Source organism: Coptis chinensis, chromosome 4 (genome assembly GCF_015680905.1).
Source record: "Coptis chinensis isolate HL-2020 chromosome 4, ASM1568090v1, whole genome shotgun sequence".
Lineage (NCBI taxonomy): Eukaryota > Viridiplantae > Streptophyta > Magnoliopsida > Ranunculales > Ranunculaceae > Coptis > Coptis chinensis.
The window spans coordinates 73,607,823-73,631,375 of record NC_141459.1 but is presented as its reverse complement, the minus strand read 5'-3'; the positions used below and the strand labels follow the sequence as shown (position 1 = coordinate 73,631,375).

At 37.8% G+C, this 23,553-nt stretch overlaps 1 protein-coding gene and 1 long non-coding RNA gene across 2 annotated transcripts; both read right to left on the bottom strand.

Moving 5' to 3' along the window:
- Positions 1 to 197: 197 nt before the first annotated feature.
- Positions 198 to 1,112, bottom strand: LOC147504745 (uncharacterized). Its single transcript, XM_086605348.1, has one exon. It carries the CDS (start codon positions 1,110 to 1,112, stop codon positions 198 to 200), a length of 915 nt encoding a protein of 304 aa, XP_086461474.1.
- A 17,945-nt stretch (positions 1,113 to 19,057) lies between these two features.
- On the bottom strand, positions 19,058 to 19,651 carry LOC147504744 (uncharacterized). Its single transcript, XR_015220445.1, has 2 exons — positions 19,534 to 19,651; positions 19,058 to 19,426 (listed from the first exon to the last, which is right to left on the bottom strand). It is a non-coding gene; the product is annotated as an uncharacterized LOC147504744 (long non-coding RNA).
- Positions 19,652 to 23,553: the final 3,902 nt, after the last annotated feature.

Below are 23,553 nucleotides of genomic sequence, written 5' to 3'. Positions count from 1 at the left end.
GCACACTATAATTGCTATTCTTACCTCTTTCTGGGATTCGATGTCTCCCCTTCTGTTCTGCGGACTAATCTCTTCACCATCCCTTGATGACTATTCTTGGCCGTCACCTGATCACCGCAGACTTCATGCATGCCGGTGGGGGTAGGAAACTGAATCACCTGGTAATATGTGGAGGGTACCGCTTTCATCTCGTGGATCTATCGCCTCCCTAAAATTGCATTATATTGGGAGTTGGAATCCACCACCATGAATCGGGTGAAAACAGTGACTGGTCCTGTGGTGATGGGTAGTAAAAGTTCCCCCAGGGGATTGGTCACACTCCCATTAAACCCATATAAGTTGGTTTGCGGCGGTCTTAGTTGCCCCAGATCAATCCTCATTTCTTCTAGAGCTCCCTTGAACAACAAATCCACCGCACTTCTGCAATCTATTAACACCCTCTTAACCATGGAATTTCCCATCGATACAGTAATGACTAATGCATCCTCATGGGGAGAATCCACAGTTATGAGATCTGCATTGCTGAATATAATCTTATCTCCTCCCTCCGTGGTCCATGTATTAGGTCGAGTGCGGTCTGCTGCCTCGTTAATTTGCTGTATACTTGCGGTTCTCCTCACCCTGTCTCGATGTGCATTGTGACTCAAAGCGTCCCCGCTAAAAATCACATTAATGGTTCCTAATATCCTGCCGTGGGGTAGCACCTGTTCCTCATTCTGTGTCCCCCTCACAAATTCTCCCATCATCCCTTTCTCTACCAGCCATTTTAATGCGTAACAGTCGATAGTCCCATGATTGCGCACCTGGTGATATGCGCAGTAGGGCTTGGTAGGTATCTCAGCTGGAATGCTCCGCGATCCTTCATATCCCTGAATGTTCTTTATTAAGGGCAATATCTCATGCAGCGACCTGTTTAGTGGTGTTTGTTCCATCTCGTGGTATAGCTTTCGCTCCCTATTCTCCCACCGAATCCCCTCCTTGCTTCTCTCAGGCCGCGAAGTGTTTACGCGACGTCCCTCACTCCCTCTACCTGATGTCTCCGTTCTCCGATGCTCCCCACCTTTTTCCAAAGATAACACAGCCTTCCCTGTTTTCCTGGAATCCTTCTGCATGGTGTCCTCATACCTTATGTATTTCTCGTTCTTAGCCACAGACTGGTGTACTCCCGTTCCCGATCGCACCTCTTTCGAACGCTATCATTGCGGTCCTCTCATCCAGATTTTCCACTTCCAGCGTCTCAGCCTTGAATCTGCATAGGTATTCCCTTACTGACTCTGCGGATCATTGCTTAACATTGAATAAAGTCGCGATGTCCACCACCCTCCTTTTCTGATGTATGAAATGAGCTATGAATGCTTGCTCTAACTCCTAGAAACTCTTTATACTCCCCGCTGGTAGCCTATAGTACCAATCCGACTCCCCTCCTTTAAGACTGGCTAGGAACATCATGCACCGCAGCCCATCATACTGTGCCTCTTGCCACAGGGGCATCTGCTGCCGGAAATGGTGAATGTGATCCGCTGGATCTCCTTTGCCATCATATCTCTCAAACCGTGGCTGGGTGAATCGCTTTGGCACTTCAGACGCCCAGATGACGTCTGCTAACGGATTGCAATTCAACCCCTCCACCACTTTTTTTTTTTGCTTGGTAAGGTGAAAATATATTAAAGAAAAAACAAAAGAATGGTTCTGAAATCTTGCCGGAGCAATCTCTCAGTTACAAGTTCATAGCCCTCCATAGATATCTCTATCTAGGAGGCATTAACATATTCTACTAAAATGCTCAAATGGGCATTCCCATTTGAGTAGCCATGCGGGCTTTCCTACAAAAAACAGAAAATCGTCGACGGGAAGAGCAGCTCTAGCTTTAGCAAGGGTATCCGCAGATATGTTGGCTTCCCTCCATATATGAGTGAACCTGATCGATGTGATTTTCTGTTTGCATCTCTTCCATCTTGATTGTAATTCCCATGGTATTGCACCTGAACTGAAAGAGGTAACAGTTGAGAGAGAATCCGATTCCACCCAAAGATGATAGAAGCCTCTACTGATAGCTATTTCAATCCCTTCGACAACTGCATAAGCTTCCGCTCTATCAATCGTACCATTTGTTAGTCTTTTGCAAAAAGTGAAGATGAACTCCCCTTCAGAATCTCTGCAACATATCCCAATGCCCGAAGGCCCTGGACTCCCAAACACCGCCCCGTCAATGTTGAGCTTCATGATGTTTGGTTCTGGAGGAATCCAAACACATGTCTTCAGAACCCCTCCACCACTTGGCTGGTGATAACCTGTAAAAACTCAATTAGATTACTCTAACCTTATTCTTACGGTGAATCAATTATTTATTTTCTACTCTCACATATAGATTCATATATATATATATATATATATATATATATATATATATATATATATATATATATATATATCCATGCGGATCTTAACTCTTAACTCTAAAGACTTAAACAAATTCAATTGAACAAACACAAGGAACAATGGTGAGAGCAATAATTATGGATGTGAATTTATACTACATGATAAGTGCTCAAAAAGTGCTATTTAACCCTTGATTATGCCTCTTGTTTAGCCATCTTGGTGGACTAATAGTGTTTGTAAGTTATGTTTTATGATTCTACAGGAGAAAAAGTGAGTTTTGTGGAATATTAGAGAAAAAGGGGTAAAACAGAGCAATTTGGAGCATTAAAGATCACATGGGAAGCTCGTGGACAATCATGGAGAAGGCCAAGGAATTGGAGCTATTAAAGATGCGACTTGGACCTATTTTAAAGCCTATTTAGAAGCCCAAGGCCAAAGGATTCATTGCTTGGACCAAATCCTGCAAAAGAGGATAGAAGGATAGAACAGAAGAGATAAAATAGGCTTACGCTGCCTCGGGACGATGGATCGGCGCCCGGACGAATTGCTTTCGCGTCACGAGACGCATGAATAAAGGCCCGGATGCATGAATCGACACTGTAGCCAATTCCTTCTCAGTTTTTAAGACGAAGTTGGACTCTGAAAGAAGTTTATTTGTATTAGGAAACAAATGACGGTTTGGAATGCCTCTAGAGCTTATTATAATATCTATAAATAGAGGACCTAAGTGCCTCAAGTAATTTGCCAATTCACTTATACTCTGGTCTCCAGAACTTGAGGCAGAGAGAGATTAATAATAAAAGATCGGTTTTAATTAGCCGAGTCTTAATAAATTAGTCTTTCTAGTCTTATGTTCTTCGACTCTTCTTCTTCTCGTTCTTCGTGTTCTTCCTTCTTTATGGAAGGCTAATCTCCTCCTTCAAGGGAGGAGATGAAGTCAGTGCTTAAGGTTTAATGATTCTTCTGGTTCATAGTGTTCTCCAATTAGGTTAGTTCTTTATGTTTTTAGTTATTAGTTCCATTGCCCAGACCAGGGGATGGAAGTATAGATTAAGGTTTTTATTTATTGCAATCGAATATCATGCTAGTTTAGGGTTTTATTTATTGCAATTGAATATTTGTTAGTAAGATGCTTTTATTTATTGCAATTGAATACAATGCTAGAATAGGGTTTTATTTATTGTAATTGAATATTATACTATTATTTTTTACTTTTCTTCTAGTTGTGTAGTGTTTTAGAGTAAGGGAAGTATTTCTTGTGTTTACCTTAGATGGTGATTTATTGAATAGCTGCCTAAACTTACATAAAAGGAAAGAAGATACTAGTAACATAAACATAGGAACAACCTTAAGTAGAGTTATTCGTTAACGATGTTTCGTCCAAGAGGGCATCGACACTCGCTTGATTGCCTAATTATAGTCTACTTGTGAGAACAACCATGAAGCAAAATGTCATTGAATCAAAAGTATTGGTGGATTCTAATCTCTTGAATTCCCTCTCTTATAAATTCTCAAAAGTTTAGTTTAGTTTAGTTTAGTTTAGCATTAGAATCTATAATATATATAATCGTAGTTTTTAATCACTCAAACCCCATTTCCAGTCCTGTCCTTCATATAACATACACTTAAAAGTGGAACGATACCCTACTCATCCTTTACTTATTGAGGGATAATTAGGTTTTGATACGCTTCTATTTTGTTCAACGACCATCATCTATCTACATCATCTACCTATATCATCCATACACCATCTAAATAAAGAAAAAGAAGCTTGTCAAATGGCGCCGCTGCCGTTTTAAGTTGTTTATGTTTAATGTTTTCTTTCAAGATTAGAACTTTGGATCTTGAGGTAATTTTAGCCACATCATCCATCCTTTTAAGAAAGAAAGAAGCTTGAAGGACATCTCGAAGACAAGATCTACTATCCAGGTTAGTCGAATCTTCATTCTTTTTATTTCATTCTTAGTATAGTTGCATCGTAGTTTAGTTTTATTGCTTTCTTAGTATAGTTGCATCATAGTTTAGTTTTATTGCTTTCTAGTATAATTGCATTTAGGACCTTTTCAACAATTGAAGTTGTAAGCCAACACAGGGAAACATCAAACTCTAGTGTTTCTTGTCTGAATCTTGACAAACGGACTATCGTCTGTGGGCTGTGGTACCTAAGCAATCCAAGTGATTTACCATAACCCTAGAAGAGACAGCTTTAGACAACTGGCGAGATACTAGCTACAAAGCCCAACCCAGTTGAAGGAAAGTTGTTTTGCATTTTAGTATAATTTAGAATAGTTGCATATTAGTTTAATTGCATTCAAGCATAGTAGGATAATTTTTCGCATAACATTTTCTAGTGTATGCCCCGTCGTCCAATCATCGTCCGGTAAGAACACAACAGTGGACAAGGTTCAACAACCGACTCACAAGAATACTAGACGAGATTGAAACAATGGCCGCACGCAATGATGGAGGTGTTTTGGACACCAATAATCCTGAAGCTATCCTACCCATGCAAGCACAACAGAGGAAGAAGCTGAGTGATTTTTATTCGCCAATCATTGGAGACCCACCCAGCAGTATTGTTTTTCCAGAGACAGAATCTAACTAGTTTGAACTTAGAGCATCAGTAATCTCTATGCTTCCAAAGTTCAATGGTTCAGACAATGTTTAGCCTTATGTCCACATGAAAAAATTTCTATCAGTCTTCAGAACTTTCAAGAACCAGAATATCAGGGATGAGAGTATCAAGTTAATTCTATTCCCACTCTCACTCAAAGGTAAAGCATCTGAATGGTTAACTACACAGCCGATCAATTCCATTGATTCCTGGGAGAGGTTAAGAACAAAGTTTATGAACAAGTTCTACCCACCCCAGAAGACTGATGCCATGCAGCAAGCTATCAACAATTTCAAAGGAAAGGTGACTGAAGAATATCATCAAAGCTGGGAGAAATTCAATAATCTGCTAGGCTCATGTCCACATCATGGTTATGATAAGAGCACACTGACTCATTTTTTCTATCGACGACTCTCGATGATGAACAAATGCACAAAGGCAAGTTTACATCAATGGATGGAGATGAAGCTTACAACTTTATCGAGAATTTAGCTGAAGAAACACAACAATAGACTACTAGCAACGAGGATGTCGCTAGCATGGAGGGGGAGCCAAAGCAATTTGGTTACCAAGCACATGAACAATCAGATCAAGAACTGAAGTCTACATTGGCCAGCCTGGCCACCAGCATTGAAATTCTGATTAAGAAATTTAACCAGTTCTCTATGAATCCCTCCAAGATCAACAAGTCTCAAGCTAAATCTCTCCCAATCATGCAAGCTAGCCAATACTGCGAAGTCTATTGGGACACTTCCCATGCAACTCTAGAATGTCCTGGTTACTGCCAACATGCATCAGTTGGAGAGTACAATGTGAACTCATTTCAGAGGCCCAACCAAGGTGGTAATAACTTTCAAGGCAATTATTAGAGACAGAATGCTGGACCCTCAGGTTCTCAAGATTAAAGTTATATTCCACAGACAAGTCAAGCTTCAAAGTTGGTTCATCAACAATAATTTTACTCTCAACAGAATTCCAATACAAGTGAAGAGTTAGTGCCAGATCCTAGGAGAAATTATGCCGCACCTGCCAACCTATAGAATGCAATTACTTTGCTGTCACAGAAAAATCAGAAGTTTGAAAGTGTTCTAGAGCTTTGCACAGATCTCGGCATTTCAATCTCCGGCAATCTCGGGCAAGTCAATGTTCTAGAATGGAGTCTCTAAAGGCTAAGGTCGACCAACTCACTACTGCTTTGTCTGTAAAGACACAAGCCACTCAACCTAGCTTATTGGAACCGATATCGAGGAGTGAAGATGTATGCCACATTGGGACAACTTCTAGTATCGATCACCTCCATGATCGAGGTCATTTCGATTACTACTCGGATCGGGGATTGAAGATAGACAACAAGGTTGACTTACCTTCTCATGATGACATTGCTACAGAGCAATCGGTTAAGATTTCAAATGAAGTTCAAAAGGAAGTGGGGGAAATCCTTTCCACTCCCATTTGTCAAGATGACCAAGACAAGATATGCAAGAATGCCAAACAGAAAGAAGAAGCGGATTACATCGATGTGCTTGTACCAAAGGCACCTTTTCCTATGTTTTTTGCTCAAAGCAAAAAAGACAAGCAATTTTTAGAGATGAAGGATGCATTTAAGAAAGATAACATCAATATCCCATTTCTCAAAGCGATCAAGCAGTTGCCATCATATGCCAAATTCTTGAAAGATGCATACAACATAAAGAGAAGTACTCATGTTCCAAAGCGAGCGTTTCTAGCTAGACAAACAACATCTATTATCCATCAGCAAGCTCCAGTCAAGCTCAAAGATCTAAGAAGTCCTACAATATCATGCAAGATAGGAGAAAAATTCACGGGTAATGCTCTTTTAGATCTTGGTGCTAGTGTAAATCTCTTGCCATATCATGTGTACCAAGCGTTGGGCCTAGAGAACCTACAAAAGTCAAATTGAAGTTAGCTGACCGTTCTACCAAGATTCCCAGAGGCATAGTTGAGGATGTTCTTGTTCAAGTAGCCGATTTCTACTATCCAGTGAATTTCATTGTGATAGACACCAAGGAGGCCTTTGATAAAATTCCAATTATTCTATGCCGACCTTTCCTCGATACCGCAAAAGCTTTGATAAATTGTGACAACGGTAAAATGAAGAACAACTTTGGTAAGATGTCCATGGACATAAATATCTTTCACCTGTTGCATAAGGATTGTGATGACGCTGAAGGTGGAGAGGTGTACTTCCTTGATAGCATGATACAAGAATCCTTCCTATTCGAAGATACAATTGAAAGTGCTCAATCTACAGAAAACTGTGATGAACCTGAGAACCCCAACACAGAGGCGCTGCAAGCCATGTTCTTGGAATCTCTACAGAAAATTCAGTATTTAAGTGAGCAGAATGGAAAATTGGTAGAGAGAGTATCATACCTTGAGAAGATGAACTCTACATTTCAGGATGAACAACAGACTTCTGCCCAAAAAAATCAGTTACTAGAGAATCAGCTTAAAGAAGTTTTGGAAAAACAACAGAATCTAGAAACTGAAATGAGTCTTCTGAAGCAGAAAGTGGACCATATTGATAAGAAGCATTGCACTGTTGAAGCCTTTTCTACAGCATCATTGTCTAAACGAGTGAAGTATGTGAACCAGTCTACCGCCCACCTTGAGCGCAGTCAGCCAGACATCCATTATCATCACTGTGGTGGTAAATGGCACATAAGATACTATTGTCCTATTAAAAAGAAAGATTTTCGTCAATCTTCTACATAGAGGAACCACAAGGCCTATCACACAATCATCAGACCTGAAATAGTTCAAGGTAGAGAAGCAACTTCACCAGCAATCTTTCCGGCATATCAAGGAGTATTTTTGACAACCCACAAGGTGAGACCTCCTCGTCCTCCAAACATTCGTCAGATTTGGGTAAGAAAATCTGATCTCCTCACTCCAAATTGATAATGCATGATATATAGTCTTAGGGATCTGACTTAAAAAGACCTAACTAAAAAAAAAATGGTAAAAGGAAATGTTCTTATTTTTGGGATTAATTTTGATATTCGACATCAATGGTAACATCTTCTCTTTTTCTCATTCATTTCATTTACTTAATTTCTATACATTGAGGACAATGTATATGTTAAGTTGGGGGAGGGTGTATTTGAGAAGTACTTGATAAATGAATTTCGAAAATTAGTTTTCAAAAACAAAAATATTTTTGTTTCTATATCAGTAGCATGAGAAAAATGAATTTTAATGATGAGTCTGGGATATATATTCTATACTGCTTAGTGTTGAGTTTGATAGATAGTTGATATTATTGATTTCATTACCTCTTAGACTATTTATTATGCTCGGACATAGTTCTTGTTGATAGAATTCTTTATCAAGGCACCACCATAGTACTTGGTCAGTTTTGTGTACTTTTGCTAGAAGAGAGATTTAAACCCCTAGTAAACTGGAAGTAGAATTTTTAGACTTGAGCTTTATACCCATTCTTTGGAGAGTTCTTACGAAAAATCCAAGTCTTAGTGACTCAACATCTTTCAGTTCTTTATGTCGTTGTAATATAGTCTCATTATTTGTTGATTTGGTTAATCACGAAGTGACATCAACTAAGGAGATAGCCATTAGGTTTTGTAGTCTATTCGAAACAGAGTATCATACTGATAAGTCAAGTAGTGAACCCATTCAGCCTTTATCCCACCTAGTAGGACCATCATGTTAAACCCTTTTGAGCCTTACAATAAGCCATTTTCTTTCATAAAACCCTTTACCCGTCACCCAACTCCAGACAAGGAGTATAGCCAAAATCTTTATCAGCCATACCCATATGTTTATGAGAATACGAGGGGCACAAAGAGGAAGAAATAGCACAAAAGGAAGATTACAAGGAAATACCAGAGAGATATAATGAAGACCATCATTCTGTCCTAAGTGAAAGAAGCTAGTGGAAAATAAGCATATCCAGTACTAATCAAGGATATACCACTGAGTTTAAAAAAAAAAAAAGAAAAAAAAAAGTTGAACAGAATGGATGGAAAAGCTAAGATAAAGGAAGAATTTTCTCTGCAATACAGAATTTGAAGAAATCTTCCAAAGAATAAAGCAAACCCCTTAGTGTTTTTCAGAAACAACCTTAGAATCCTTTTTACCTTTCCTTCATAAACTAATACCCAAGCCAAGTTACAACCCATGACTTATCATTACAGTATGGTACGAAGTCTAGAATAGGTGAGAGGATGCTAAAGTGAAGGACCCGACACTTCATATGTGATTGACATTCTTTCCATGAGACTAATTTCATCCAGAAGTCCGTTTTTCAAGGTAGTATGTGGGATGTTCGTATTAATTATTCTTTTCCCCACATGCATGAGGTAAAATAGAAGACCATCTTCTGAGAGATTCTTTTATGAGAGTATGACCGGTGAGGATTGAAAATTGAGATTATTTGTCTAAAGGTAAACTAGGGATTCTGTATCTTGGATAGGAGAGTATAGGAGATTGACTGAGTATATACATAAGCCTTGATTGAGAATTTTGTCAATTTTTACTATCTCCCATCATAATCTATGAATCTTTGCAGCAATATAGTTAGCAATGGAGACCGTCTGTTGGAATAAGCACTAAGTGGGTAAGAAATTTCTCTATCTGAAAAATACTATCATTCTTGAACATACTATTGATTGATTTTATGGGTATATCACCTGAAAATCCTCACGAGACTATAACTCGTCCTTTTTGGGGAACTTAAAGGTTTAAAGCCTTGTTGCATATGGTGAATGCAATCGAGATGCCTGCGAAAGTGAGTTAGGATTTTATTTTTGTTATTAGGATGTGATTTTGATCACTTATCTATTTTTTATCTTATTTTCTAAGAGACTAGCAAAAGGCTAGTTGGGAGCTGTGATAAGTGCTCAAAAAGTGCTATTTAACCCTCTATTATGCCTCTTGTTTAGCCATCTTAGTGGACTAATAGTGTTTGTAAGTTATGTTTTATGATTCTACAGGAGAAAAAGTGAGCTTTGTGGAATATTAGAGAAAAAGGGTTAAAATGGAGCATTAAAGATCACATGGGAAGCTCGTGGACAATCATGGAGAAGGCCAAAGAATTGGAGCTATTAAAGATGTGACTTGGACCTATTTTAAAGCCTATTTGGAAGCCCAAGGCCAAATCATTCGTTGCTTGGACCAAAGCCCACAAAAGAGGATAGAAGAATAGAGCAGAAGAGATAAAATAGGCTTACGCGTCTGGGATGCATGGATCGAGCGTCCAGACGCATTGATCGCGTCTTAGATGCATGAATCGACACTGTAGCCAATCCTTCTCAGTTTTTAAGACGAAGTTGGACTCTGAAAGAAGTCTATTTGTATTAGGAAACAAATGACGGTTTGGAATGCCTCTAGAGCTCATTGTAACCTCTATAAATAAAGGATCTAAGTGCCTCATGTAATTTGCCAATTCAGTTATACTCTGGTCTCCAAAACTTGAGCCAGAGAGAGATTAATAATAAAAGATCGATTTTAACTAGCTGAGTCTTAATAAATTAGTCTTTCTAGTCTTATGTTCTTAAACTCTTCTTCTTCTCGTTCTTCCTTCTTTATGGAAGGCTAATGTTCTCCTTCAAGGGAGGAGATGAAGCCAGTGCTTAAGGTTTAATGATTCTTCTGGTTCATGGTGTTCTTCAATCAGGTTAGTTCTTTATGTTTTTAGTTATTAGTTCCATTGCCCAGACCAGGGGATGGAAGTATAGATTAAGATTTTTATTTATTGCAATCGAATATCATGCTAGTTTAGGGTTTTATTTATTGCAATTGAATACAATGCTAGAATAGGGTTTTATTTATTGTAATTGAATATTATACTATTATTCTCTACTTTTCTTCTAGTTGTGTTTTGTTTTAGACTAAGGGAAGTATTCCTTGTGTTTGTTTTAGATGGTGATTCATTGAATAGCTACCCTAGCTCACATAAAAGGAAAGAAGATACTAGTAACATGAACATAGGAACAACCTTAAGTAGAGTTATTCGTTAATGATGTTTCGTCCAGGAGGGCTCGGCACTCGCTCGATTGCCTAATTGTAGTCTACTTGTGAGAACAACCATGAAGCAAAAGGTCATTGAATCAAAAGTATTGGTGGATTCTAATCTCTTGAATTCCCTCTTTTATAAATTCTCAATAGTTTAGTTTAGTTTAGCATTAGAATCTATAATATCTATAATCATAGTTTTTAATCCCTCAAACCCCCTTTCCAGTCCTGTCCTTCACATAACATACACTTAAAAGTGGAACGATACCCTACTCATCCTTTACTTATTGAGGGATAATTAGGTTTTGATACACTTCTATTTTGTTCAATGACCATCATCTATCTACATCATCTACCTATATCATCCATACACCATCTAAATAAAGAAAAAGAAGCTTGTCACTACGAGATAATACTATCAATTGATCTTATACTAATATTAACTAAAGTAATTAAATATAGATGAATCAAATATGGATACAGAATTAGGGGAATTTGAATCCACCTTGAATCCAACTTAATAAACTAGCATAGATTGTTGTAATCCAATTCTTACGTTCTTACGGTAAGAATTGGTCGTTCTAATCCCTAATTATACATGGCATTTCTACCAATTCATAATTAGCATGTGGGGAAGTCCAACCCATTCTCATGGCGAATCAACAACCTTCTAGAGTGGAATAGACTCTTACAACAATTCTACACTACACAATAAAGTTTTCATTAAGGCTTCATCAAACCCCTCTAATGGAGGTTTAACCTTGATTCATCAAACTATCATTTCCATATGAAATTGAATAAGACATAATATAAAGATTCTAACTTTATTAAATTCAACTAAACAATAATTAAAATCTAAATTAACAACTAAGAAATCATTAACAAACAAGAATTGAAATTAGATCTAAGCAATTTTAAATAACAAAATCGAAATTATCAAGAACTAACTATTTTATTTATCTAATGAATGATAAGCAATAATTCCAATAATTAATCTAAAACAAGGAATGAAACTAATACATCGAATGAAAACTAATTAATTAACTAATTCAAAACTCAAAACTAGATCTAAAATATTCTCTAATGGCTCCTTTCTATCCTAAGCTAATTGATCCTTAAGAGCTAAGTATTGTGTGTGGAAATGGAGGAGACCAGATCCACATTTTCGTGCATGGGCTAAGGGTCCATGTTTTGGGCCGGAAAATGGAGCCCAAAACTCAATTTCTTCAGTCCATAGGGCCCTTTACAGCTGGCTTTGACTTCAATAGGCTTTTCATCCACTTTTGCTCCTCTTATTGGGTCAAATTTTAGACCATTGGAAAGCTCTTTCCGAGCCGGTCGTTTTGACATAAGGTACGCCCAATTCTGAGGCCTGAGTCCAAAGATACGGTCTTTGGAAGTTCTGCTACCTTTTGTGTGCTGTTTCTGCCTGCGTTGACTATGACTTTTCAGCTTCTGACCGGGCTTTACAAAGGCTTTTTCTCCTTGAATCTTGGCCTTTAATCACAGAACTTCTTAGCAACCAACCCTTGCTCCTTTATATCGCCAAAATGGCATATTTCTACACATAATTGACTTCAATGCCTGAAATACATAAAAGCACGTAATTAGCATTAACTCTTATTTATTACTCGCATAATTGGTCTAAAAGTATTATTGTTAAGGGGTTAAAACTAAGTTTTGGGCTCTTATTAGCTGTTCGCAGCCCCGCAGCTTTTCCCCTGCTTCAGATTCGCCTCTCTATCATTATTTATCATATTTTGGACTTGCTCCATCGTCAAGCCGGTCACCAGATTTTCGACCAGATCTGGCCCACCTTCCTCATTATCCGACTCCCCAGCCACTTCCACCCCTGTATCTTCTTCAGCCATTTCTTTCTCTCTTCTCAACTCGTCATTCTTCTCTCTCAACCTCTGAATCTCCTCTTGCATGAGCCTTGTCTCCTTAGCGGCTGACCCCGCTGCTGTTGTCTCTGCCTGCTCCCCCTCGTCACTACTAACCATCTCCGGAGCCGGTTCCTGCATTACTAACTTTTTTGGTCTACCTACCCCTCTCTTCACTCCCGGTGCCATCTATGAAGTATTCTGAACTCGTCCCCACAGACGGTGCCAAATGTTGTGACCACTTTCTCACTCATTTTCTCTCTTCGTCTATGCCTCCCCTTACACCCTATTTTTTCCTCCTTTTCTCTTACATTCATTGTTCTCTTTATACCCCCCTCTCCTCTCATCATGAACGTCCATCTGTCCTTCCATCTCTTGGTCTCTCTTCTTGCCACGTGTAAGGTTTTTGCAATTAATGAAGGGTCCGCGAGTCTATCTTGTGCCCCGCAGGTATCATCTATATCCGACTCTAGGCCCATTCACCTTTTCCCCTTGGCATTCCTCTTTCAGTCCCACGCCTCATGGGTTCCCCCCTCACATCCCTATTTCAATTGCCGCGGCCATTCTAGAATGCTCCCTGTTCCCCTTATTGTCATACCTCCGTGACCTTACCTCGTTGATCTTCGAGCTATCATAATTTAGGTCGTTACATGACTCAACATCTTTTAGTTCTTTATGTCGTTGTAATATAGTCTCATTATTCATTGATTTGGTTATCACAAAGTGACATCAACTGGGGAGATAGCCATTAGGTCTTATAGTTTATTCGAAACAGAGTATCATACTGATAAGTCAAGTAGTGAACCCATTCAGCCTTTATCCCACCTAGTAGGACCATCATGTTAATCTCTTTTGAGCCTTACAATAAGCCATTTTTTCTTATAAAACCCTTTACCCTTTACCCAACTCCAGACAAGAAGTATAGCCAAAATCTTTATCAGTTATAACCATATGTTTCTGAGAATATGAGGGGCACAAGGAGGAAGAAAGAGCACAAAAGGAAGATTACAAGGAAATATCAGAGAGATACAATGAAGACCATCATTATATTCTAAATGAAATAAGCTAGTGGAAAATAAGCATATCCAGTACTAATCCAGGATATACCACTGAGCTAAAGAAAAAAAAAATAATAATAAAAAGAAAAAGAAAAAGAAAAAGAAAAAGAAGAAGAAAAAGTTGAACAGAATAGATGGAAAAGCTAAGACAAAGGAAGAATTTTCTCTACAATACAGAATTTGAAGAAATCTTCCAAAGAAAGAAGCAAAACCCTTAGTGTTTTCAGAAACAATCTTTGAATTCTTTTTACCTTTCCTTCATAAACCAATACCTAAGCCAAGTTACAACCCATGAGTTATCACTACAGTATGGTACGAAGTCTAGAATAGGTGAGAGGATGCTAAAGTGAAGGACTCGACACTTCATATGTGATTGACATTCTTTCCATGAGATTACTGTCATCCAAAAGTCTGTTTTTCAAGGTAGTATGTGGGATGTTCGTATTCATTATTCTTTTCCCCACATACATGAGGTAAAATAGTAGACCATCTTCTGAGAGATTCTTTTTTGAGAGTATGACCGGTGAGGATTGAAAGTCGGGATTATCTATCTATGGTAAACTAGGGATTCCGTTTCTTGGATAGGAGAGTATAGGAGATTGACTGAGTACACACATAAGCCTTGATTGAGAATTTTGTTAATTTTTACTATCTCCCATTATAATCTATGAGTCTTTGCAGCAATGTAGTTAGCAATGGAGACCGTCTGTTGGAGAAAGCACTAAGTGGGTAAGAAATTTCTCTCTCTGAAAAATATTATCATTCTTGAACACTCTATTGATTGATTTTGTGGGTATATCACATGAAAACCCTCACGAGACTATAACTCGTCCTTTTTGGGGGAACTTAGAGGTTTAAAGCCTTGTTGCATATGGTGAATGTAATCGCGATGCCTGCAAAAGTGAGTTAAGATTTTATTTTTGTTATTAGGATGTGATTTTGATCACTTATCTATTTTTATCTTATTTGCTAAGAGACTAGCAAAATACTAGTTGGGGTTGTGATAAGTGCTCAAAAAGTGCATTTTAACACTCGATTATGCGTATTGTTTAGCCGTCTTTGTGGACTAATAGTGTTTGTAAGTTATGTTTTATGATTCTACAAGTGAAAAAGAGAGTTTTGTAGAATATTAGAGAAAAAGGGATAAAACAAAGCAATTCGGAGCATTAAGGGAAGCCCGTGGACAATCATGGAGAAGGCCAAGGAATTGAAGCTATTAAAGATGTGACTTGGACCTATTTTAAAGAATATTTGGAAGCCCAAGGCAAAAGGATTTGTTGCTTGGACCAAAGCCCGCAAAAGAGGAAAGAAGGATAGAGCAAAAGAGGGAAAATAGACTCTTACATCTGGGATGCAAGGATCATGTGTCCAGACGCAACGCTCGCATTTGAGATGCAAGGATCGTGCATCAAGACACATGAACCGGCACTGTAGCCACTTCCTTCACAGTTTTGGAGACGAAATTGGATTCTGAAAGAAGTTGATTTGTATTAGGAAACAAACCACGGTTTGGAATGCTTTTAGAACTCATTGTAACCCCTATAAATAGAGGACCTAAGTGCCTCATCTAACTCACCAATTTACTTATATTCTTGACTCCAGAACTTGAGGCAGAGAGAGATTAATAATAAAAGCTTTGGTTTTAACTAGTCGAGTCTTAATAAGTTAGTCTTTCTAGTCTTATGTTCTTCAACTCTTCTTCTTCTCGTTCTTCGTGTTCTTCCTTCTTCATGGAAGGCTAATCTTCTCCTTCAAGGGAGGAGATGAAGCCAGTGTTTAGGGTTTGATGATTCTTCTGGTTCATGGTGTTCTTCAATCAGGTTAGTTCTTTATGTTTTTAGTTATTAGTTCTATTGCCCACACCAGGGGGTGTAAGTATAGAATAGGGTTTATGTTTTGCAATATTAATATCATGCTAGTGTTCTTTACTTTTCTTTTAGTAGTGTAGTTCTTTAGAGATAGGAAAATATTTTTTGTGTTGCCCTAGAAGAGGTAGCTCAGGGAGTGGCTGCCTAGGAGAAGTATTCTTTGTGTTTGCCTTAGTGGTGATTCATTGAATGGCCGCCCTATTAGGAAGTACTCTTTGATGTTGCTCTCAGTAATACATTGAATGGCTTCCCGAGCTTATATAAAAGGAAAGAAGATATTAATAGCATAAACATAGGAACAACCTTAAGTAGAGTTAATTGTTAACGATGTTTTGTCCAAGAGGGCATCGGCACTCGCTCGATGGCCTAATTGTAGTCTACTTGTGAGAACAACCATGAAACAGAAGGTCACAGATCTACGGTATCAGTGGATTCTAATATCTTGAATTCCCTCTCTTATAAAGTCTCAATAGTTTAGTTAGTTTAGTTTAGTTTAGCATTAGAATCTAAAATCTCTATAATCATAGTTTTTAATCCCTCAAACCCCCTTTCAAATCCTGTCATTCACATAACATACGCTTAAAAGTGGAACCATACCCTACTTATCATTTACTTATTGAGGAATAATTAGGTTTTGATACGTTTCTATTTTGTTCAACGACCATCATCTATCTACATCATCTATATATCATCTCAACACGCAAAAAGGAGCTTGTCACTGACTATTTAGCCAGCCTAAGTTCTTCACTAGATGAGAACTACTTTTGTAATAGCCAGCCACTTGATCGCAATTTAACAGAGATTGTTGAAAATGATGTCAGTGGACGGGTATATTTGAGATTCTAATGCAGGTCCAAGGGTCAGCCTAACCCATTAATTTGTTTCAAAAAAATATATATATTAAACCGAAAAGCTAGTGTGCGCAGGAGAGAGAGTGTGAGAGAGAATCCAAGACACTCATCAGGCAGGAGTGAGGGTGTATTGCACCAAAAAGTACTGCCATCAATGTCTCTTATGCCAGCGCACCCATGCACCCTACGCACACTAGATGTCAAAAACCCCAAGGGGAAAATCAACACTTTTAAAATAAAAGCACTTTTAAAAGCGATTGAATTTACTTCTTCGCTAAAGTCAACTGAAGATAGATACTCAAGAGATAGGTTAACCCATTTGCTATCTTAAAAAAATAAGAACAAGAATACACGTGTTGAAATTAGAGATGCAAGTGGTTAAAGTGACAATACGTGTTAAGTATACTAATGGGCTAAGAATTAAAAAAATAAAAATTAAAAGACATTACAAAATTTGGACATCTTAATACACTATAAGGCCCATTGAATAAGAAAAAAACAACCTTTTAGTCTATGATCAATAAATTACTATATGAGTTTCAATATACTTTGGAAATAGTATTTTTTATCAATAAATTTACTGTATGAGTTTCAATATATTTTGGAAATAATATTTTTGATTAATAAATTTACTGTATGAGTTTCAATATACTTTGGAAATAATATTTTTGATACATAATAATAAAATTTATAAAAATGTTCCCCGTTCGTTGACCGGGTCCAAAAACCTAGTTATAGCTAATTAGCTATACCCTCTCTCTAGTTTTTTGTGGTGTTTTCATTTTAAGAGTCTCCAATATTTTCAAAACACTTCCCTAATTACAAAAAAATAGGAGACAAAATAAGAAATTCGAACAAAACTCGTTTTACAAACCCCACAAACCCCTTACTCCTTACTCAATTACTTTTCTATCCCTCGGTCTCCATAGCTTGAAAAAAAATATATCTACGCTGACAACATGCATAAACCCGGCAACTTATTTTCAGAAACTCTCTTTTTTCATTCAGTTCTCTATCTTTCTCTACAAAACATACGTATTTCTTCTTCTAACTGAATAATAATTAAGGTTTGGCCTATATTCAGTAGGAGCAACAGTAGACGCATTGATGGTAGTCATTGTTATCGCTAACCTGAGGGTTCTTCCATAGATCGATCATTACTTAGTGGAAGAGAAGGAACACAAAATTCTGCAAAATTATGTATTATCATTGTTAGATTGCTTGATTGGGCATTTTTAGGTGGAACAATTGACTTATGCCTACGAGACTTGGGGAAGGTATAACAGACATACAAAAACTTGAATGTTATACTTAAGAGGTACATCTTCAATACATTGCTTTATCTCAAAATATATTTAGAAAAAAAATTTATCTCAAAATAGTACATTCAGTATGTAATGCCAATGAAACAAGATTGAAAAGCTTCCACTTATATATATAATGAAACAAGATTGAAAAGCTTCCACACACACACACACACATATATATATATATATATATATATATATATATATATATATATATATATATTTATTTGTCATTGGATGACTTATTGTGACGTTGTGATCCCCATGGAAGAGCGATGTCTCAAAGATGCCATTGCTATCTGTTATGCCCACCCCCATACATTTTCCACCCTTTTTCAGTGCAGAAGACACCCTTACTGATCTACTCAAATATTCTTTTAGGCATAATCAGGTAAGTTTTGGAGTAAATCTTTTCATTACTTTTATTTATTTATTTTGAATCCATGGCAGTTGTGTGTTGATGTCAATGATCGACAATTGTGCCTTCTATGGCCACCCATCTTCACCGAAGGCTTTGAAGCTCATTCAATTTGCTACTTGGCCTATATAACCTATATTATTATACAACCCAACTTAACGTCCAAAAAATTGCACGCTGTCTATGGACTCAATGACCACATGAAGAAAATTGGCTTACACTACACCATATGGACTGATTTGTAACGGATATGCATCCGTCACTAAAAATATTAGTAACGGTTATATTGCGTTGACACAAAAGCGTGACAATCGACAGTAACGGATATTAGTCACGTTTATTTACCGTTACTAAAATTAGTCACGGATAATATACGTTACTGAAATTAATTTCAGTGACATATAAAAACCGTTACAATTCATTTCCAACGTTTATTAATTTCGCCCAACATTTGTTTGCAACTGATAAAGTGTTGGTATTTTCCGTTTCTGACATTTACTAACCGTTACTAATTTTCCATTACTAACGGTTATATATCCGTTACTAATTATTTTCATTCCTAACGATTTACTATCCGTTACTAATTATTTCTCATTTATTAAAAAAAAATGGTTTTTCTGGCCCTTTTATATGTGGGGTCACCTGCACTCTTTTCAGTCTACAATGTATCAATTAAATTCTTCCATTCATCAATAACTCAATCTAACAATTAAATTCTTTCTATTCATCCACAACGAAAAGTAATGAAGAACAACATAGATGTTCTAAACACCCCGCCCCGCCAACCAAGTAAAATAGCAAAGTTTACACAGAGGGACATTTTGCGGCGAAGTTAGTTCCCTATTTGCTGATATTATTGCACCTGGATTTGAAAGTGGTGGCACACTTCAAAGGTATACTTCTCCATTACTATATCCAGCAACGACTTTACTTCCAAAGGGGCATGCCCAACATGAAGAAGTAACTTTCTTTGTTTCATTCGATAAGAAGAATTCTCTTACTTTCTTCAAGTCCCCATAATACAATAAGACCATCTCAGAAAATTATAAGTACCCTACATAGAAACAAGAGTCACAAAACAATATAGGAGATCATAGATTTGCCAAAGCAAGGATTGAAAAACGAAACTCTTCAATCTTTATCGCATCGTTACATTATTACCCGACATGGGTGTTGTTGTCGCCATGCTTGGAGTTCTCCTCCGTATCTTTGTCCCCACGATCTAACTCGGCTTGAGGCTTTGAGACGTTATCATCAATAGTGGATAAGGATAAGGAAGTCGCACATACCATCGCACAATTATCTGCAAGTAAACAAGATGGCATCGAAAAATGTGTAACATGTGCTCCTACCTTCGGGAGTTTGTAGAACCTTAATTGTTGTTCACACTTACCTAATTGCGCCATAGGACTACTCGACCAGTGAAGATGTCGGAATCATGAAATTCTGATTGACATAGGTGTGGGAGTGAATTGGGGAGGAACGTAACCGGCCCAATAGAAAGATTGCGACGATGGTGCTTATTACCATCAAAAGGTGCAGCCCATCGGTTTCCTACTATGAAGCTCCATTGCTTGTCGCAATTCAGCCTGCTCCAACTTTGTTCTCATAAATAGTTCGTTGGTATTGTACAACATCCTCGGACTACTTTCCATTTGCATACCGAGCTAAAGGTCAAAGGGTCCCGGTGATCATGGCCGATAATACCGGATGGTGAGAAATCTCCCAACTCCATCATTGGTTGTTGCCGCTTCGTTTATTGGGAAGAGGTGGTAAATGTATTTGACGATAAAACAAAGATCGAAACTATGAAATTGGAATGTGGAGTGCATGTACCTATCGGGACTTTCCTTTCTCTTTGTAGGGCTTAACAAGCACACGAGCATCGCAGAGACAAAGTGTGGGTTGCCTTTGGCGCAGTATGAGCTTCCGCGGTCGATAATAAATACTTTGAAAAGAAACAAGAAGTACCTTCAATCCCCAAGTCTTTAAATTGCAGAAACAATAGCAAAAAAATAGGAAAAGAATCTTCACTCGGGTAGAGATGAGGAGTAAGGAGAAACCGAAGTAATTGGAGACGTCTTCTTCTCGAAAGTGTTGTCAATTTGGGAAAGTCAAGTATATCTGCCTCGATGCAGAGTTAGCCATTCCTCGGGGATGCTTAAAAAGTCACTTCTCTCAATTCGAGACCGACCATAATGGTGCAAATCGCCCCCATCCAACATTAACCAAACGGCCGCCTGAAAAAAACTAATACCTCAATCAAAACAAATCAATGAAACCCAAAATGAACCAATCCTCAAAATAGAGCTCTATGCTAGTGAAAACAATAATAGTAATAATAAACAAAGACACCGCACCTCAAAGTATCATTCACGCTGCTGTTGCAACAAGAAATTTGAGCATTTTGTTGCGGTTAAGTGGAAAGAACCGTAAGCAAGTATCCGGGAGGCATTGGTCAATCTCTTTGTTGATGCCGACAATGTTTCAGACTTACGGATCTAAGAAGCTCGCGACACTATTCCATGACATCAAATTCACCACCAAATGCGGTTGAATCGGTAGAATCATGGAGGAAACGACGAGCTTGTCCCATTCTTACAAAGCCTCTAGCATAGTAAAGGCATGGCTTCCACCCAAAAGGATCTCGAGCCGATATCTTTTGACGGAGTGGCTCGTCGGTGTTGCTCATTGTTGACACCCCAATTGGGAGGAGGGAATTGAAGAACATAGCATCGTTGTTGGTGGCAAAGTCGGAAGAGGGGAAAAACAAGTCAGGGTCTTTTGGGCCTTCGTCGAGGAAAGACAAGTGGTCTTGGAGATGAAATTCATCAATGTGGTTTTTTTGACATTGTAGTGGAAGCCATTGGGGCTCAAAACATTAAAATCAGCGGAGGCGTAAGAGTGAGAGCGGAGTAATCCGAAGAATTCTGCTGGAAAGTGGGAAGAACGGAGAGGCGTGGGAGAGAGACCTAGTTCATTCTGAGGCTTTGAGGATGAGAGAGTGGATATGGGATTCAGGTCCAAAAGCAAGGCGGATCATTTCTTTGTCACCATGATCTTGGATCAAGAGAAAACCCATGATCTTAGCCGCATTCTCTGGGTTTATGCTTTGAATCCTTGAAAAAATTATTCTTGTTGCTTCATAAGCATCCATGATTTGGATTTTCTTTCGGTGTTGGGCAAAGATGATGGTTTTGGACTTGAAAAATAAAAAAGTACACTCCAACCTCTAAAATAAATAAATGACTTACTCACTCACTCACTCAGAGTAATCCTTTATCTTCAATTCTCCTATGACTTTTCCTTTTCTTGCCTCGGCGCTTGCTCGCAAAAAGAGATATAAACGGACCAAAAAGAAGAAAGTTAGATTTTTTTTGAGAGGCTCAAAGAAAGTCTCTGAATTTTTCTCTGACTACTACTCTAAATACCAAATCCCTCTCATAGTCTCATGTTTATGGTTTACAAAAAAAAAAAAAAAAAAAAAAAAAAGGTTAGATTTGGGTATCTAAAAAAAGCAAAAAAAAATATGATATCCTACTACTCCTACTACAATACTACTGCTACTTAGTAGTTACCCACCATGTAGGTCTGGACTCTCTGGATCCAACATCTTTAAGAGTTTCTAACTAAACACTCCACTATAGACTTAAAATTTAAAAATTCAAGAATTTGTTGTTCAGGTACCCGGATATCAGTATTAGGATGCAGTCCAAGAACTACCATGCTCTCAAACAGCCTCGAGGGCTCTTTTACAGGACCCGCAGAACATAGATAATCAAAGCCGATCATCACACCGAGACTACATAAGAAACACAAAGGTAAATGAATTTTATGTTTTGCAACAAATGAACTCTCGAAGGCACCTTTGCATATTCATTTTTCTCGACTAAAGTGCTACTCTCTTTTTAAGAGATTGATAAACAGTATTGCCATCAAATATGTCGGGAGTTTCCATAAAGAAGATTCACACTTTGATATTTAAGTTCTGATTTCATTAACAGAAACGATTATCAATGATTGATTATGTTGTACTACAGAGTGTAATAAGTGAAAATTTAAGCAGAATTCACGTCAACTACTTGATCAGAAGAAGAACAAAGAAAGAGATTAGCATACCATGGCATGCAACTGAAACCTTGCCCACTGACGCTTTAGGCTAGTCAAAACTTTGGGATTATATGCCGCTTTCTTGACTTCGAAAGCAGAAGGTGAGGAGCCTTTTAATACCCTTGTGAACTGGCGTTGAAATTTCTGAAATTGGCTATTGACATCTTTAATTGAAAATACAAAGCAGACGGGGAACGAGGAGCCGCAGAAGTAGTAGCTATCGCCGCAACAGCTTTTCGCGAACATCCTCGATGAGTCCGCGATAAAATACGCAGCACTCCATCGGGACTTCCAAAATCTTCACTCTTAGTCATCTCTCTTAACAATTACACCAGATAAAAATTCTGATCCTTCTAAAAAAAGTATGTCATAGGCATAAGTTAGTTACTCCCTCACAACTGAAGTTTGTAATGCACAAAAAAACTTGTGGTTATCGCCGTAAATCATAAGAAATGAAAAAAAAACATAATAACAATTACAAAGTAATCCATAAAAATTACTACCTGAACAACTTTGATATTGAACCAACACCATATGATGGTCCTGAATTCTGAAATTGAAACTCATCGAGGTACCCACATTCGATATTCTCAATCGGTACATTTTTCCTATGTGACAAAATCAAATCCATCAAAATGAGCAAATTGATCAAGTATTTTGGGGAGTCTAACAGGCAATTGATATTGAACTGATGGTGAAAATTGTATCTGACCTTGTGTAACGTTAAACGACTCGTGCCGATCATTAAATTTGTCCAAGTCTTCAGCTCATTTTCCGTTCATAAGGAGGGCAGTAGGGTAGAGCTCATCATAATCAGACTTGGCGGTAAACGCCCCTCTCAAATCTGGTAAAATAGTATAAACAAAAATTGAAGTTAAATTTTACCAAGTTCACATTAAAATCAAATTCATACGTGAAAGTGTACATTAACAATATTTTTTGCAGTAAAAATGAAATCACACTAATGAGGGAGTTATGGGTAACCATTTTTCAGTAGAATTGCTCATGCCTTGGTTTAGTTGGGTGGGTGGGTCGTAACAATAAGGGCAGTAGGTTTTTCAGTAGAATTTT

What these genes read in the sequence shown, in the direction of transcription:
- LOC147504745 (XM_086605348.1), bottom strand. Translation starts at nt 1,112, where the DNA reads ATGCAGAAGGATTCCAGGAAAACAGGGAAGGCTGTGTTATCTTTGGAA.